General features: G+C 42.3%; 3 protein-coding genes across 3 annotated transcripts; 2 read left to right on the top strand and 1 right to left on the bottom strand.

Annotated features, from left to right (window-relative positions):
- Positions 1-1,396: 1,396 nt before the first annotated feature.
- LOC308407650 (endonuclease domain-containing 1 protein-like) lies at positions 1,397-2,359 on the top strand (the record flags this gene model as incomplete). Its single annotated transcript, XM_080899437.1, has 2 exons — positions 1,397-1,645; positions 1,766-2,359. 2 exons carry the CDS (start codon positions 1,397-1,399, stop codon positions 2,357-2,359), a joined length of 843 nt encoding a protein of 280 aa, XP_080755563.1.
- A 2,797-nt stretch (positions 2,360-5,156) lies between these two features.
- LOC308395241 (endonuclease domain-containing 1 protein-like) lies at positions 5,157-5,836 on the top strand (the record flags this gene model as incomplete). Its single annotated transcript, XM_080880010.1, has 1 exon — positions 5,157-5,836. The coding sequence occupies exon 1, from the start codon at positions 5,282-5,284 to the stop codon at positions 5,834-5,836; it is 555 nt and encodes a 184-aa protein (XP_080736136.1). The 5' UTR covers positions 5,157-5,281.
- A 114-nt stretch (positions 5,837-5,950) lies between these two features.
- Positions 5,951-7,255, bottom strand: ufsp1 (UFM1-specific peptidase 1). The gene has a single exon (XM_080879544.1). It carries the CDS (start codon positions 7,167-7,169, stop codon positions 6,411-6,413), a length of 759 nt encoding a protein of 252 aa, XP_080735670.1. The 5' UTR covers positions 7,170-7,255; the 3' UTR covers positions 5,951-6,410.
- Positions 7,256-19,161: the final 11,906 nt, after the last annotated feature.

Raw genomic sequence — 19,161 nt, 5'->3', positions numbered from 1 at the left:
AGAAAACAGCATGTCACATATTGCTGCTGGAAAAAATGAGTGCTTCTATGTCTGGAAAGTGTTGAAAATATGCATTTGGTCACAATCACGTATTTGATTTTGTTATATCTTCCTGAGAAGAACTTTGAACTTTTTTGTGATTTCCTTCCTCTTTGGAGCTAAAAGGGGCCACCCAAACACATGAGATATCAATGGAAAGCCCAGGATTTCCTCTATTTAGTACATCAGGACAAGCTCAAATGAGTGAAAAGCTATAGACCAAAAACAAATGTCCATTACAGAGGACACAAATAAGCTGGTTTTAATGATATCTCAGGATATGCCTCTTTTGTGGCACAATCATTCTGTATTTTATTTATAATGTATTTTATTCTGTATTTTATTTTAGTAATCTCTTAATTTTGCAAATAAAAGTTCTTTCATGTTACTACCCTGTTGTTGTGCTGCAAGTTATTATTTTTGAGGCAGTTAGAATTAATAACTGTGGGGCTGAGATAGCTGTTAGCAAGTTTATGCAGCTCTGTGGGAATTCTACAGCTACCAACAGTCATAACAGTCTTGATAACATAGAATGCAGCCATGATCATATCATAGCAATTGTAGTCATTTTAGTAGTCTGCATTCTGTACTTGCAGCATTTACATCCTTAGGCGAGAGTGTAACTCATGTTTCTGTAAAAAGAAAAAAACCCAAACCTTACACATGTACCTTAAAGGCATCACATGCAGCGATTAATAGTTACTACTTTGAAAAAAAGGATGGCTGTAAGGATACACTCACTGTATACATGTGACCGTGCCTGTTAAAAATGAGGCTGTGCAGAACAGGCAGATGGTGGGTTTTTAACAACATGAGTGTACACACACAAAAATGTACGTTAATGTAACCCTGATATACTTAACTTGTATTTTTTCTGCATTTGTCAGTGATATCAGTAGTAGTAGAGTAGAGTATACACTTCATTGGTAGCAAATATAAAGTTCATAATGACGCACAACGGTCTTTAAAAACCCAAGGCACTTTAAAATTGCAAGTATAGCTTTGTGTTTTTGATAAATGCTTGACCATCTGGGAGGATGTGTTCAAAGAAATAACATTACTCTAACCAGTGTGAGGCACCATTGGCCATAGTCCCTGTTTCGCCAGCTGTGGGTGGATATGATAAGGTATAAAGATGGCATTACTTTGCATACTGAGGCCAGATTACAGAGAGCAGAGTGGGAAATGTGTATGAGCTGTTTTACTGAGCATAAAGACGCACGCAGTCATTTGTAGCAGAGCTCAAAAATATACCTAACATACTATTTAACAGCTTTAACTTGTTACCAGAGTGGCTTCAGGATCCCTCCTAGCTATGGCAGCTTGGGCACAGACAGCTTTTCTACTTTTCAGCATAATGTTAGCAGTGATAGGCAAAGTGGAAAAAGAGCTTTCTCCAGAGTGCAAAGAATTCCTCTACATGGGAACGCCACCGAGAGGACTGGAACACCACTCCGTCCAGTTCATTTGTCAGTACTACAACAAAAAGCCACGCTACGTGACTCTGTACAACACTGTGGACCATATACCGATCTACTCTGCCTACATATTTAAACGCTCAGAAGGGGAGAAATGTATGGATGTCCCTTGGATGTACGAACCTCAGGTAAAGAAAACTAGAAAGTTCACTGCTTTGAAATGTGCGTAAGAATTTGTTGCGTAGTCGTGTAATCGCATTCAGTCATGCTCGTGCCCTCATTTGCTGTGGGTCTGTCTCTCTGCACAGCTGTCCACATCCTCTGAAACAGACGAGATGCAGCCCTTTCCACGGAGTTACGTGCACATGAACTTTGAAGATGCCCAAGCTGTTCTTGACGATTACACAAATGCCATCCTTTACGAGCGCGGCACGCTCAACCCGGACGAGCATCAGAATGAACCTGACGACAAAGCAGCTACCTACACCCTCACCAATGTGGTACCCGTGGTGCCTGAAGTCAACAACCTAATCTGGGACAAACAGGAACACATGATCCGCAAAAGGCTTAACAACTACTGTCGTGGAACGGCGCACATTGTCACCGGGGTCACCACCTCTGGCAAGATGATCCGCCGGGAAAACATGAACCGCATTGCAGTTCCCACCTACCTGTGGTCAGCATATTGCTGTGTTGACTATGACCACAACACACCTTTTATGAACCGTTATAAATTCCCATCTTTTGCTTACTATGGCCTCAACGAGGATGAGAACAATGACATGGTGGAAGTCTCCGTCCAGAAACTGGAGGAGTTTCTCAAGAAGACAGAATTTGTAAGCCAGAACTTTCAGATCTTTGTGGGCGACTGTTCCATACAAGCACCTGAGAAAACTGCATAGGGAAAATATTTAGAGATATTTCAACATTTGACAAATTAAAGAAAGACAAAAAAAAGTAGTCCTACCAGAAGAGTGCCAGTGTACCTTCTCATTGGTCTCTGGAACATCAATCTCTCAACAGACGTTCCTGTATCTTTTTTATTCCCTTTATTATTTGGTGTTTTTATGATTTTTTGTCCTGTGATTATTCAATTGGGTTTTAATCCTGTTATTACAGAGGCCATAATCTATGAACTGCTTTAAATTGATACCCATCAAACCATTCAGTAATCCTCATGCCCTCTGGATTGGGGCACTGTCATCATAGAGGAGACCACACCCATCAGAATAAAATGTTGCAATCATAGAAAAGTTTCTTTTAACTTGCAGTGCCCCTTCAAAGAGGACAGATGAATCCAAACCATAAAAGAGATATACAGGTTACTAATTTTTCCTTTAATTTGTCACTGATCTTTGTGGTGTTTGTAAGTAAAATGAGGTGCCATCATGTGCCAACAAAACATCCAGCTAAATTATAACAGTGTGACAGTGAGCTATCGCTAACAGTATCCATGAAATTTGCAACCAGAATTTCTTTTGTTATCTACACCTGTGCTTTTTCTACTGTGCATGGTAATTTATATGACACGTTACATCAGGTAAAACAAAAGCTTCCAAGCGGGTCATAAAATCTGCTGACACTGGATATCACGTGTATTTTTTGTTGTTCTGCATAACCTTTACTTTGAAGGCAGAGGCATAGCCAGCTATCAAGGAGGGGGGGGAGGGGAGGATTTACATTAGTAGGTTGTTCACGTGTTGGAAAGGTGTGGGGGAGGGGCCATACTGTACTTTAAACACTCTTGCAATGTAACAAAATGTAACTTTCTCATATATTTCACAGGAATAAACCACTGAATGAAACTGTCTCTGAACTTTTGTTTTTGACATATTCTGGGCAATTTGAAACCTGTCATCAGACGTCATATGCATATTAAGTTACAGCACCAGCTCATGATGGGATAGAGCTTTTTAATTTGCTGCTGAAATGAAAAATCTAAACTTGATATGTGGAAATTCTCCAATGCAAGACTCCTTCTACACTTTAAACAAAAACTGGCTTTAAAACATGAGTTTCCCATTTCTACTCTTTCATTAAACTTCAGCTTCATTCACTGCAACAAGGCCGACGATGGAAGAAAGGCTATTTTTGAATTGAAGGTCTGAAGTGAGTGCCATTTGTCCTCTGCACTTTACAGTAATAAAATGCTCTCAGTGACTGATAACTACTGCTACGACACTCGTGGGAATTTGAATATATGGAAAAGCCTTTACAATGAGAGAATTGCTCGCTTGAAGTGCAGGTGAGGCATGAAGGGAAATGTGGGGTGTGATAGAGCTGGGACAGAGGCTGTACTTGTTAGGCAGTAGTAGATTGCAGTGGTGTGTCACAGGTGAATTAGAGACACATAAGCAAGAGAAGACACATCTAAAAAGACACAAAAGAGAGCTGCTGAGAAAAAAAAGCTGCAGTGATGATACCTACATTTACAAATTGTGCCTTAGCAACGGCAGCTGCCATGATCTTCCTAATGTGTGGATTGCTTGAAGTGTCCCAGGCAGGAGTTGTGGGAGACTTCAACCATGCGGAGCGCTGCAAGGACTCTCTCTTTATGGGAACACCACCACGAGGATACCTCAGCAACTCCTTTAAGAAGATCTGCCAGCGGTATGAGGACAAACCCCGCTATGTCACCCTGTACGACTCACACAAACACGTCCCCATCTACTCAGCCTATACATTCAAGAAGTCAGACGGGGAGAAGAAGGTGGATTTCCCTTGGATGTTCGAGCCTCAGGTGAGAGTGCTTGCGAGCTCAGTCAAGGATGAAACAAATAAAACAGAAGCCTGGTTTCATTCTCAATTTTGCATGTTTGCCCATACAGTGTGCTATATATCTGACATAATACTATTCACACTATATATACCATATATTCACAGTACTCTGTATCTATTCACATGCAGTCATTGGAGATTTCTTGACATTTTTGGAAGTGTAAAGGCAATATCACCTGATGTTTCTTAACAAGCAGCTAAAGAACTGCAGCAACTATGCTACTGTAATAGAAACAATGTAAAGCTGAGATAAGCTGCTTTATTAGCTCTGTGTGCTATTTCACTGAGATAGTGTTTCCATTACCATTTATGCAAATTTGGCATTTTTCTCTAAAAATGACAAAAGTTCGTTTCTTTTCTGTAAGAAGTGGCTGTTTAATTGCAGAAAAGCACTGGCAGCTAGATTTGTCAACTTTTAACGGTGCTTTGTGTAAACTACAGAGTTTACAATTCATGGCTGCGCTTATTGTAAGCTTTAGTAGCTGACTCTCAACCCTTTGGATGCTGTTATACTGTTTTTGTCTTCCTATTTTAATTCAGTTTTATTTATATAGAGCCAAATCAAAATAACAGTTGCCTTAAGCTGCTTTATACTGTAAGGTAAAGACCAACAATCAGACGAAGAGCAAGCACTTGGAGACAGTGGGAAGAAAAAAAACTCCCTTTTAGCAGGAAGAAACCTCCGACAGAAACAGGCTAAGGGAGAGGCAGCCATCTGGTGTGTCAGGTTGGGGTTAATCTTCATAAACAGATTATCTTTTTAAAAGTATAACTTCAACTCTTTGCCCACATACCATGAGTTTTGTCTACTATATTTGTATAAGTGTGACAAGATATGAGCTTATTCACATTTCCACTGAGTTATTGGACAACTACTGGTCTATTTAAACAGTCGCACAAGCAAACAATACCATCATATCATCTCTATTCCCATGAGTCTTTGCACCATTCCCAGAAAAAAATGAGTGTGCAAACTGTGAGTAAAACTACTTTGCTTTTTATTTTCTCTCTCTCCATAGTTGGCCTCAGAAAAGAGCAGCAGTAACATGGAGCCCTTCCCCCAGTCTGCAAACATGCACATGAACTTTGAGGACTCCCAGGCAGTCCTGGAGGACTACGCCGATGTGGTTCAGTATGAACGCGGCCAACTAAATCCCGATGAGCATCAGGCTGACCCTCTAGACAAGGCGTCCACCTACACCTTGACGAACGTGGTGCCTCAGATCAGGGAGTTCAACATGGGTCCTTGGGCGGAACACCGAGACATCGTCCGAAAGCGCCTCAACAACTACTGCCGCGGCAAAGCCTTTGTGATCACCGGGGTCACCACTTCTGGACACACGATCCGTCGCAACAACCAGGACCGGGTAGCTGTGCCCGAGTACATGTGGTCGGCCTACTGCTGCACCGAGTTCGACCAAAATGCGCCGTACTTTGTGCGCTATAAGTTCCCTGTCTTTGGTGCATATGGGCTAAATGATCGTGTCAACAACCAAATGGTGGAGGTTCCTCTCAAAAACCTAGAGAAATTCCTCAAGGGGAGGATGGATGTGGACAAGAACTTCCAGATTTTCTATAAAGATTGTGTATCAGATAAATGATATAAAAGGTGATCTTTTGATCTCTTGGCAGAAATGTAGCTCGAGAAATAAATGGAACCCAGATGTCATGTCAAATTAAATTATATGATGGAAGGAATAAAACGGAGAATTGAGTGAGCCTAAATGAAGCTTGTCTCATTTAATATGTTTACATGCGTACAGATCTCTTTCTCAGTGCATATTGAAGCATTGTCCAGCACATATCATGTGTAGGTGATCACAAGACTTTCCTCAGTTTATGATGGCTTTGTGTATCCAGCATGATCAGGAGACGCATGCATTTGTAGTAAATGATCTTGTGCACAAAATGTGAAATAAAAATGAGCAGCTGTCAAGGGTCTATGTAGGCCTGTAGAATACTGAAAAATATTTTTCACAAAAACACTAAATGAAGACATTTGAGAAGCCAAACACACTGTTTTGACCAAGAAATTAACTGATCCTCAAATTTCTAATAAAAAAAAACAAAACAAAGACCAACATATACGATTGGTACTGCTGCTCTTCAAGAGCTTTAATGAGTTTAACCACAGGATGGCACTGCAGCTCATTTTGAAACAACCATACTGAATGTCTAAAACACATTTAGCAGTCTTGCAGTCTGTGGCAGACACAGATTATAAAATGAAGACTGATCCAGAGATGATACTCTTTTCCATGCCACCCACCCTCTCCTCTGCAGCTCTGTCCTGTCCAGGTCACATCCATAGTAATGCGGGTCGAGAACCAGCAAATAGCTCCCCTTATCCCCGGTCCACACCCCCAATACCCCCTTTGAGGAGTTGTCTCTGTCTCCTCCCATCATCACTGGAGAGTTATGCTTCTCAAAGTGCTGATGGAGCTCAGCCACTGCGACATGCTCCAGCTCGGCCCCTCCGCCTCTGACATGCACCACTTTGCAGGGAACATCGTAGAAATGATCGAGGACTAGAGAGCATTCAAATGTTCCTATCCACTCCCTGGAGCCTGAAAAGGAGTCGGTTTTGTCCCCCATTGTTACCAACGCTTGCTGGATTTCGGGGAGGCTTGGTACCGGCCTGCAGTGGTTCTTAGGCGGAGAGCAGTTATGACAAATCCACGAAGACAGCGTTTGAACGGTCCTGTAGCCACATCCCCAGCCTCTGTCATCCTGTCCATCGCATCCATAGTGGAAGTAGAGATAGTCTCCTTTTATTAGAGAACATTTTATAGCACCCGAAGGTGGATTAGGAAGACCAGTGTGCACATTCTTCAATAAAGTTTTGTCCTTTTGTAAATTTTTGCTCCCTCCTGCTCCACTTCCTCCCCAGTCAATCTCTTCCTCTGACGGCGCTGGCACGGACTTTTTATCCATGTTTTTCCTCTTTTCTGTCCTTTTTTATTTTTTACAAACACATACATCCAAACACTCGTCAGCAGTTTCAAAACATCCGACGCTTACTAAGTACAGCTACAATAACTATCCCTACGGAACACTAAGAGGAGTAACTGAGTTCCGTCTTGACATTGGTTCCACTCACAGTTATGCCCTCAAGAGCCTTTCGGTCTTTTCGTTTCATTTTGTTTCTAAACACAAAAAGTCACCGGTTTCAGTCGTTTGAAAGTGAAATTACTGTAGGCTACGACTGCTACTACTACTAAACAAACAAATATTCGAGTGTGCGAAAATATCGTTATCTTGAAATGAATATTTCCACATATGTGTACTGATAAAATAGAATTAGGATGCAGTGTGTTGACAAGAAAAAAAAGGTCACCAAAACAAAATTGCTTAATGTAGCACCTGTTTTTTATTAAGTATAGCGTGAATAAAAATGTTTGTATTTCCCCCCACAGTCTTTGAAAGTAGAATCCACGGTCCAGCGCGCGAGAGCACGGCGCAGTACACCTGTGTACAACCACGTTTATTTCTCAGGCCTTGGGTTTTCTCTTTGGCAATGGCTACCCAGGGAAAACACACCGGTGTCGCCTACATTTTCGTAGTTTTGGTATATCTGCGTTTTGCCCCAAAAATAATGTAGAAACTCTTTAAAGCACTTCAAATGCGATGCGGCGAAAACAAAGTGAGAATAGCCGAGAAGCATCAGTTTTCCCAGGACAGACGTTCAGTCCCCAGTGTTTTCAACTTGGAGAAAACTTGTCCCAGGAAAGCTCCTGCAGACCAAAGGAAGCGGTGTCTGAAGCTGAAATGGTTATCTCTGCAGGGCTACGAGAATGTGAGACTGAGTCCAGTGTAAAAATAAGCTCAGCTGGTACGCTTAAAGGATTAAAAGAGCAAGTTTGAATTCAACGTAACCGATAAAAGGCAGAAAATGGCATCTAAAAGGAAGATAAATTACTATAATTGATCAATAAACGGCGGGAAAGGGGGCAAATCATACGGCTCGCTAAAAGTATATGAATGATGTAATGTGTTGTTGTATACTGTTAATTGATCAATTATGTTACTATAGCTAGTAGTTAAATTGTAAACAGTTTAAATGGCTGATTTTTTTTTAATTGTTGGCTAACGGTACAAATTGTATCACTGGCAAAATAAGCGAAGCTGGTCACTTTAGTGGAGTAAAAGTAAAAGCTGAATGATTAGAATAGAAAACCAACAGTGCAGGGTTCAAACGGTTAACAGTAACAAGAAACTTGTCCAGATTAAACTGAGTTCAACGCCTGTGTGTTTATATGATGACAAACACTGGCATAACCTGTGTGTAATTTTTGTGTGAATACAGGAAGCAAAAAGTAAGTCGAGAACCACTAAGCCTAACCTGGGAACCAATGACATCCACGGTCAGTGTCTTTGGACTGCAGCAGTTCTCCCTTCATATCTTGGCAGGTTAAACTGAAGTCTTATTCATTCTCTAGTTTGGCGATATTGTTTGTATGTGGAGTCTAAATGAAGCAGGCACTGGAAAGAAAACTTGTTCCACAGATGTGTGCACCTCTCAGTGTAGTTCCACAGTGTATCAGCAGGGGGAAGCAGTGCTTTTAGAAGCCAGAGTGGAGGCCCTGATGCACCCTCCTGTCACTGTATATGTCGACTCTTGCGTAGCTACATTGAAGCCTGACCCTCTCTCCTTGCAAGGCTACAGATTTATCACAAATCAGGGCTGAGTATTTTCTTTTGACTATAAGAAAAAAGTCAATACAGTTGTAGTCATTTGTGAATAGAACACAAAACACATCATGTCCAAGTCTGATACAGTCCTCCTGCATTACACATGTCTTATGGACAGTTTACTGCCAGACTTTCCATCTACATTCTACCATAAATGACTTTAACTCATCTCGTTCTATAATTTGTTGGACAATTGGCAGTTTTTGTATTTTTTTTGTGTCTGTACGACACCATGGTGGATTTAGTCAGTCAATATTTGACTGAAGTGCAGACTTTGTGCACTTCAAAGGGTTTTATAAAGGTGTATATTTCTAGGGATTTTTATACACAAACCCGCATCAGAGGCTGAACATTAACAGTACAAACTAACATAGATTTAAATATAAGGTTTCTATTTAATATGTGAATAAAAATCCTGAAGTATAGAACGCATCATCAGTGGTCTTGAAACTGTACCCGTCAGTCAGTCTGAAGTCTGCACTTCAGTCACATCTTTAGTGTTTGATTCAAAATCCACTGAGGTGGTGTACAGAGGTTAAATTACAAAAAAGGTTAAATTACTGCCTGTGTAGAAAACGTTAGGGAAGAACTGTAATATTGTTGAATTAAATATTGGACTAGTGTGCTTAATTAATGTTTCTGTTTAAAGATGTTCATCAGCTGCCATCTTATGGCCACTTTGAAACAAAGCTTACATAGCAAGCTTGAAAAAAACCTGCTTCTTTCACAGGCCCACCTTCAGTTTAGGCTTCTAAAATTTTAAACATTGCAGTTTCATATCTTCATACTTGTCAGTTTCATCTCAGGTCACATCCACTGATGAGAGATGTACTGTTAAAGGTGTAGTTTCCCATCTAAAGGTCAGCATGTGTCTTTTGTTCAGCCAGCGTACGACAGAGGGAGACAGTGACCTGTGTGAATGCTGCTCTAACCTGTCTGCTGGTGACACACGACTCAGCTGGAGACAGGTTGGACATCCCTTTACAAACACAATATACACAATCATTGAGGTTATTTTTACCAGTTGTTCTAAATGCAATATAGTATCTGTACTACTGGTGTGTTCAGGAATTTGTTAAAGTGACAGCATTTAGACAGGTCCCTTTACCTTAATTTCTTTCACAGCTTCATTCAGACAACAGTGATGGAGAAAGATGTGGTGAGTATGACATTAGACTGTACATCAGGTGATGTAATGTATGAGGCCGGTTTGCTTTCTGAAACATTCAGTTTGTGTTATTGCTTTAAGGGCCATCACAAGAAATATCCAAACATTCATTAATCTATTAGGATTGCTTACAATAGTTGCCATTGTGCCTATTTAGACATTAAGCTGACATTTTTAACCTTCAGATTAATGTAAATAAGTTCATGTCTCCAAGAATTGTACATGTTTTTGACAGAAACGAAGGACGAGGCTGACAAGACAGTTGGCCCTGTTCACATCTCTGTCAGTCGCTGAAAACCCCTTTTTTAGCTGCACAATTAGGTAGGTACAGGTACTCTTGAGACAAACTTGAGGAGCTGAACAATGAATAACACTGATAATGAAGTGGTTTTCCTATGGATCAATTCATTTAATTGTAAAAATGTATACCCAGAGCGGTCTTTTTGGAGCTGTGTTTTCTATAACATCAATAATCTATTTTTTCCCCTGAAAATAGACAAATTAACAAATCTTATCTATGTGAGGAGCAGAGGCAAGCACTTCTTGCTTCTTTTCTCACAAAATACCATAATACAGGGGTGTCCAACTCCAGGCCTCGAGGGGCAGTGTCCTGCAGGTTTTAGATATCACCCTGGGTCAACATGCCTGAATCAAAGGATTACTTCATTACCAGGCCTCTGGAGAACTTCAAGACATGTTAAGGAGGCAATTTAGCCGTTATATCTGCTGTGATGGATCAAGGACACATCTAAAACCTGCAGGACACCAGCCCGCGAGTCCTGGAGTTGGACAACCCTGCCATAATGGTATTCACAATGTCAGTTGGCATGTTCAGTGCCCTGCTGAGATGAGCTGGAGACACTGATTATAACAGGTCTTTACCCTGAGCTATTTGATAAAGCACAATACAAGTACAGCATGTGGGGGTGGGATGGGAACAATTAAATCCATATTTTGGGGCAAAATCAACAAACTTTTAAAGGCGTGATTAGTGATTCATTACATGCCATATGCAGTGGAAACACTAATCTAGTCCTGTAAAAAGAAACATTAAGGACCAAATGGGAAACCACAGTGAGCTGTGTGATCTTATCACTGCAACACTACACCTGGTTCTATCCCTGAATATAATCTATTATATTAATGTAATAAAATTGACAAAGGGAGGTTGTGGACCAGGGATGTTTTCTCCTTTCTCTCATGCAGAATAACTTAACTTGTGTCACAGATCTCAGAGCAATGTTATTCTTTTGTAAAGGAATAATTTTGTGAATGAAATACCTGAAATGAGGCTCTTTAGTGCAGTATTGTAGATTTTTTTTATGTTTGTAACTGTTAATAGTTGATTTTTAAAGTTAACTTTAACTTCCTCAAATTAAGTCTACTAAATCTCCAGATGGTCTACAGCACAGGTGTCGAACTCCAGGCCTCGCGGGCTGGTGTCCTGCAGGTTTTAGATGTGTCCATGATCCAACACAGCTGATTTAATTGGCTAAATTACCTCCTCAACATGTCTTGAAGTTCTCCAGAGGCCTGGTAATGAAGTAATCCTTTGATTCAGGTGTGTTGACCCAGGGTGATATCTAAAACCTGCAGGACACTGGCCCTCGCGGCCTGGAGTTGGACACCCCTGGTCTACAGCACTGTGCAAAAGTGTTGAGCAACCCCTCTTTTTATGTTTAGCTAGGAAAATGGGAAATAGGTGCAGCGATTTATTGAAACTTTGGCAAACACGTGTAAACACCATATAAAACAGAGACCAACGAGCTTGAAAGTCAATAACTGCCATGACTATTTTCATCATCACAGTCTGAACTCTCTCTGGCATCTTTCTTATTATTTCTCTAACTAGTCTCTCATTTGTCTTTTGATGTTATCTTACTATACGCTGCCTTGTTGAAAGACACGCTGTCACTGGTCAACTTCAGAAGCTGTACAGAGTCTTGTATGGGGTAAAAATACTGTAAAGAGGAAGCAGATGAGGAGGGCAGCTGTGCTAATTGAGTCTGTTGGAGACTCCAGATGTTTGAAAGTGTGTTACAGCTTAATGTTTGCTGCATCTTTATCTTTGGATGGACATATCAAACCTGTCGTAAAACGCTCTGTGGTCAGTGACTAATTTAAATGTTAGAAAAGGACAGTTTTGACCAGTTGTCAAAAATGCTTCAGTCTAGCTGTTTTCCAGTTTTATGGCTTGGCACAGGAGCTTTGCGTAGCTGCTCAGATTGCATTGTCTTCTGTGGGCCTCTTCCCTGACCTCATGGATGACCTTCAGCTCAGGAGACCATAGCTTGTCACTGTGGTAGACACGTCTCATTGTAGTGAGAATGCACACATCCTCACGAAAGCTGATATGTAAGGTCACGGTGTCAGTCACCTCATAGGGGTCAGTGGCTGCAGGATCAAAGACGACCTAGTCTGTGTAGTCAAAGCAAACTTGAAGTTCCTTCTTTGCCTTGTTGGTCCATCTTATCAGTGTTTTATACACAGGTTAAGCAGATTTCAGTCTTTGTTTGTATGATGAGAAGACATGAACCAGACAGTGACCTGAATGTCCAAAAGCAGCGTGATGTCCAGAATGATAGGCATCTTTTTGTGTGGAGGGAAGCGATTCCCAACCAGGCACAGAAGTACACTAGTACTGAGAGGCAGACTAAAAGGGGTTTGGAAATGAATAGGTAGGAAAAAAAGCTGAAAGTAACAGATAGCAGTAAATCTACAGATTAAGCCAATGAATAGCTAAGATCATGTTTAAAAAGAGTTTTAAAATGCATTTTAAATTAGATCAAATAATGGGGTTTTTTAAGGATAAAAGGCCACTCAAGTCCATCTGTGTGGGAACTTGGATGACAAAAGTTAGAAACCTCTGCTGTAGGTTACTGGATTTAAATAAATGTAGTAAATAATAGAATAGAATAGAATAGAATAGAATAGAATTCAACTTTATTGTCATTGCACATGCACAGGTAGAGGGCAACGAAATGCAGTTTGCATCCATCCAGAAGTGCTTTAGTGATATAGATATATTACAATATATATTAGCAATAATATAGATATGTGAGTATATTACAGAAATGGGTCTATTATGGTATGTTATAATGTACACGGTATGAAGTATGTTGTGAATATTCTATAACTATAAGTATGTACAGGCTGTAGTGAGTACAAGCTATGTACAGGATATGAACAGGATATAAATATGAAAAACTATACAGAATATGAAATAAATAACTTTACAGGAATCTGAGATATACAGCTATACAGAAATGGGAACTATGCAAGTTGTAAACAGTTGTAGGGTTAAAAATTATCGTATGTACAGAATGATTATTTACAGAGCTATACAGTAGTGCAGTTAAGATAAGTGAGGGTGTAGATAGTTTCTACAGAGGCTATATAAAGTGCTAGTGGTTGTGAGTGGTGGTTCAGTCCATGTTATTATTGTGTGTTTGAGGGTACAGTTGTCCATTGGGGTGTGTGTATGTTCAGTCCATGTGTTAACGTGGGTCAGATGTCAGGAGGCAGAGTTCAGGAGTCTGACAGCTGTGGGGAAGAAGCTGTTCCGGTACCTGGTGGTCTTAGTCCGGAGGCTCCTGTAGCGCCTCCCAGAGGGCAGGAGGGTGAAGAGTCCATGTGATGGGTGACTGGGGTCTTTGATGATTTTCCCAGCCCTTTTCAGACACCGCTTCCTGTAGATGTCTTTTATGGCAGGAAGTGGTGCTCCGGCGATGCGCTGGGCAGTTTTCACGACCCTCTGCAACGCCTTCCGGTCCGAGGCAGAGCAGTTCCCGTACCAGACTGTTATACAGTTGGTCAGGATGCTCTCGATGGTGCAACGATAGAAGTTCACCAGGATGTCTGAGGACAGGTGGTTCTTCCTCAGAGTCCTCAAGAAGAAGAGGCGCTGGTGAGCCTTCTTGACCAGCTTGGAGCAGTTGGTCGTCCAGGTGAGATCCTCGGAGATGTGGACTCCCAGGAACTTGAAGCTGCTCACACGCTCCACAGCCGTCCCCTTAATGTGGATGGGTGGATGTGGGTCAGCATTCCTCCTGTAGTCCACGATGAGCTCCTTGGTCTTCTCGGTGTTAAGCAGCAGGTTGTTTCTGTCGCACCACTCAGCCAGACGATCCACCTCCTCCCTGTAGGCGGCCTCATCGTTGTCACTGATGAGGCCAATCACCGTGGTGTCATCTGCAAACTTAATGATGGTGTTGGAACCATCAGCAGGTCTGCAGTCGTGGGTGAAGAGGGAGTAGAGGAAAGGGCTCATCACACAGCCTTGTGGTACACCGGTGTTCATCGTGATTGTAGATGAGCAGTGGTTATCCAGCCGGACATGTTGGGGGCGGTTGGTCAGGAAGTCCAATAACCATTTGCAGATGAGGGAACTGATGCCCAGGTCTGTCAGTTTCCTGATGAGTTGTGAGGGGTGGATTGTATTGATGCTGAACTGAAGTCTATAAACAGCATTCTGGCGTAGGTGTTGTTGTTGTCCAGGTGTGAGAGGACAGAGTGCAGTGCGATGGAGACTGCATCCTCTGTGCTCCTGTTCTGGCGGTATGCGAATTGGTGGGGGTCCAGGGTGGGGGGGAGACAGGATTTGAAGTGTGCTAGGACCAGTCGCTCTAAGCACTTAGTGATGATGGGGGTGAGTGCTACTGGGCGGTAATCATTGAGGCAAGATGGGTTGGAGTTTTTGGGTATCGGGACGATGGAGGTGGATTTGAAGCAGGCCGGTACCACAGCGTGGGCCAAGGACAGATTGAATATGTCTGTGAGCACTCCTGCAAGCTCCCCAGAACACGCTCTGAGAACACGCCCGGGGATTCCATCGGGACCTGCAGCCTTGTGGACATTGATCCTGCTCAGCACCGCTCCTACATCGGTGGGGGAGAGAGTCAGAGGTTGGTGGTCTGGCGTCACGTCTGCTTTGGTTATGGTTGTGGGGTTCCCTCGCTCAAAACGAGCATAAAAGTTGTTGAGCTCGTTGAGGAAGGAGACATCAGAGGATGCGGGGGAGGGTTTGGTGGTCCTGTAGTCTGTGATGGTCTGGAGTCCTTGCCACATGCGTCGGGGGTTGGAGTTGGAGAAGTGTTCTTCTACCTTCTTTTTGTAATGGTGTTTGGCTTTTTTGATGCCCTTCTTTAGATTAGCCCTGGCTGTGCTGTAGGCGTGTGCATCTCCTGACCTAAAGGCAGTGTTGCGGGCCTTCAGGAGGAGACGAACATCCCGGTTCATCCAAGGCTTCTGGTTGGGGTACATGGTGATCCGTTTCTGGGTGGTGACACTGTCTGTGGTTTTGGAGATGTAATCCAGTACAGATGAGGCGTACTGGTCCAGGTCTGTGTGGGTGAACATATTCCAGTCTGTGTTTTTAAATCTGTCCTGGAGCACTGCGTCTGTCCCCTCTGGCCACACTTTAATTGTCCTCACAGCAGGTTTCACACGTTGGATGAGTGGTGAATACCGAGGTGTGAGGAACAGGGAGAGATGGTCCGATTGTCCAATGTGGGGGAGGGGTGTTGCTTTGTAGGCTCCAGCCAGGTTGGAATACACATGGTCTAAAGTCTTGTCTCCTCTGGTGTGGCAGGAGACATGTTGGTGGAATCTGGGGAGGACTGTCTTTAAGTTGGTGTGGTTGAAGTCGCCAGCAACAATAAAAGCAGCCTCGGGGTGTTTATTCTGGTGTTTGTTAATGGCTGCAGAATAAGTTAGTTAGCAAATGCATGTATATTCCAAAACTCCCCTCACTGACGTTGAAGATGTACTTTCTGGTTGTACCGTACTGGCTGTTATCCTTTATTTAGATGGACAGCTTCTAGACTGTCTGCTTGTTATTGTATTGTATATGTTGCCTGATGATCATGAGATTTGCACATATCCAGTGGACGGTCCTGTGTAGAATGAGAAGAGTTTCCTGTGGAGCTCAGATGACATTATGCTATCTGATATCACAAAATCTGGGCTATAGCTTAATATACACTCAGATATGTTCTGCCAGTCTCACAAAGTGCTTTATGAGCTGTATTGACTGAATCTGTTTGAAGACCTAATAAAAAATGAGGGCTACAGCGTTGTTCACTGGCCTGGATAGGTGGTAAGCAAAATTAAGGGAGTGCTTTGTTTTGGAAAATATTGGCGTCTTTAAACTATTGTATCCGAGAGCCATGAGGTTTTCAATTAAAGTTGGATGGTTTTAGGCTTATGGTGTTGTAAGTCAAAATGTGTGGTCTAACCCAGCGGTCCCCAACCTCTGCTCCACGGACTGGGACCGGGCCACGAGAGTTGAGGCTCGGGTGTAAAAATGATGGTTTTCAGGGTTTTTATTATTAACTCAGTTTCCCTGGGTCTTTTCCCGTGTTGTAGTTGTGTCTTATTTTGAAAGAAATATTTTCGCATTACCATAGCGACCAGAGAGCATTATTAAGGGGCAGAGAGGAGGATGTTACTCTCAATGTTGTTGGCATATTTCAGGAGGACGCTGCTAATAAAGTTACACAATAACACAGTGAATTTACGTTTATGACTATATTTACAAAATACTACAGTTTCTGTCTCGGTCGTATTATTTTATTTTGTTGTATTTATCCGCGACACCTTAAAGGCCGGTCCGTGAAAATATTGTCTGACATTAAATCGGTCTGTGGCGCAAAAAAGGTTGGGGACTGCTGCCTTTACCAGAAAAACTAAGAGTCAAAGTTAAACGTGTGCTCATTGAACAGCAGCACAGTGAAGAATGTAAATGGAAGAAAGAGGCTGAGGTGGAATGTTAAACCTAAATCTCAGGCCATAGAGGGCCAGCGAGTCAGTGAAATGGCAGGGAGGAGGGAAAAGGGCATTAAGTGGAAATGACAAGTGATGAGTGGCCAATAGATAAGAGGGAGTGTGACTAGGGGCAGTTAGGTCAGAAGAAATACCAAAGAGGGCAGATGGGCAACAGGAAGAGGACTAAATGTAAGGAAAATAAGTGGTTATGCTTTCAAAGAATTATACAAAAGATAATAGGGAAAATCTGAGGAGCTAAAACACAGAGTTAGCTACAGAGTAAGGAATGCAGTTTAGGTCACTCGTGATGTTGCATCACATCTGAAATGATAGTTGCCAATCTCTTCCTCGGATTAAGGATTGCAGCTTTCTTGATACTGGATTGTATACATTCAGCATAAGAGCTTTTAATTAGCTTTTTAAAAAGTGTGTCTGCATTCATGAGCAGCCTTCTGGACTGGATACCTTGAAGTACATATTAATTGTCCACTCTGGCTATACTGGAACAATAAAACTGGTCTTTGCATCTAGAGGAGGCTCAGTAGATTAGCTGATGGTTTCTAGATTGCTAGAAGCACAGGTGTTCACACAAGCTTATCCTTATATCCCAATTCTAGTTAGTAGGTCAAATGCTCCCTTTACAGGTATCCCCCTTTTATTTGCAGGAGGAGCATTCAGTACAAATGAATATCTGTAAGTGATCACAGTAGCATGGAGTTCCACTGGAGGTTAAATGACAGCATTAGGTCAAGGCATCGGTTTCACTGATGAAATCCCTGTCCCGGGACTCTTTCCAAGCTTGTGGCCGTTACAATGGAATCACAATAACTCCAATAACATACAGTTCTTGTCACAGTATATGCCTGTAACCTGAAACAATAACTTCTGACTTTGTCAGTGACCACTGTCTTGGCTCCTGCCTCGGCTCCTGTGTCGCTCACGGAGAGTTTCCCTGTTCTTTTATGTCAGTTTCCTGTCTTGTGGCGCGCCAGAGGAGTAGACCTAGCTGGGTCCAAGCCAAAAACCTAGATAGAAAGTGAAACACACACACACACACACACACACACACACACACACACACACACACACACACACACACACACACACACACACACACACACACACACATACGCTAACAGCTGTGCTCTTTGGCTGTCTCCTATAAAGTACGGTGCAGCGTCTCCTGCAGTTCCCCCAGCTCATGGCACGAGGAATGTGCAATTGGGTTCATCCCAACTTTACATCTCCCCTCCTCCATGTCATCCTAAATTCAATAACTGTGTCCTATTCCAAACCAGGAGTCACTGAGACTGGACACCCCTGCCCCCGCACTCCCCACACATCCCTCACCTCCCACCCCAATCCTCTGCTCTGATCATGAAGCATGGCTCGCAGCACGTACCTTGTCTCCCTCTCCTCTCTCTCTCTCTCATGTTGGCCCAGACATAAGCAAACAGCCCTTTGAGCAAACAGTGCAGCACAGTTGTCAGCACTGGCTTCAGTTTAGCACCGCATTGACATGTACAATTAAAGCTGACTCAGAATCTGGGTCTAGAGTTATATCTATGAACTTAGAAAAATACCTGAAATACATTGAATCAAGTTGTTTTAAGTTCATACTTGTCCTCCAGCTGGTGTTTTAGATGTTGCATGTTTAGGAAAGGAACAAATGCAGAAATGTTCCAGTTGTTTTTCTTGGCTTTTGATTAAAAGTGAATTGAGAAACTTTTTTTAATATTATTTTTTTTATTTACTGACATCAGGACAATCATGACTGTTGTAGTGAATCACTGGTCATAGTTAATATCTGGTTATTAACTTCTCTGTGTGTCGGTGTGTGTGTCTGTGTGTGTGTTATACGTGCAGCTTACATAGGATTTTGAAACGGTAAGCGTGGGGGTATGTAAGCTTGGTGACTTATCAGGGTTTCCAAGTATTTGTGAATAAAGCTGTATGTGTCACTTAACCCTCATGTCATACTGGGACCTTGCATACTGGGACCATTGCATTGTTAGCTTACGATAATACATATGCAAACATACCTTTACTTCCTGTCTGACGGAGCTTTTTCATGTGGCCCCTGAAGGACACCCTTTTCCTTTATGACACACAGAAGGGACTTCCAGGAAATTTCAATATATTTCCTATACTCTGGCTCCAAAGGGACTGTCAGCACGAGGGCACTGGACACAAATACCCCTGACTGAAGTGCAGAGAATGAGTGCTGCATAACATTTTTAACAGACCTGCATTGAGCTGAATCGTTACAATTCACATGACATAATATCAATTTGATCTTAT

The sequence above is a fragment of the Rhamphochromis sp. 'chilingali' genome (genome assembly GCF_963969265.1).
Source record: "Rhamphochromis sp. 'chilingali' genome assembly, chromosome: 1".
NCBI classification, from domain to species: Eukaryota; Metazoa; Chordata; class Actinopteri; order Cichliformes; family Cichlidae; genus Rhamphochromis; species Rhamphochromis sp. 'chilingali'.
Note: the sequence above shows the minus strand (reverse complement) of the source record. Positions and strands in the feature narration are given on the sequence as shown.

Bases quoted from the DNA above. Each gene is read 5' to 3' on its own strand.
- ufsp1 (XM_080879544.1), bottom strand. From the start codon at position 7,169: ATGGATAAAAAGTCCGTGCCAGCGCCGTCAGAGGAAGAGATTGACTGG.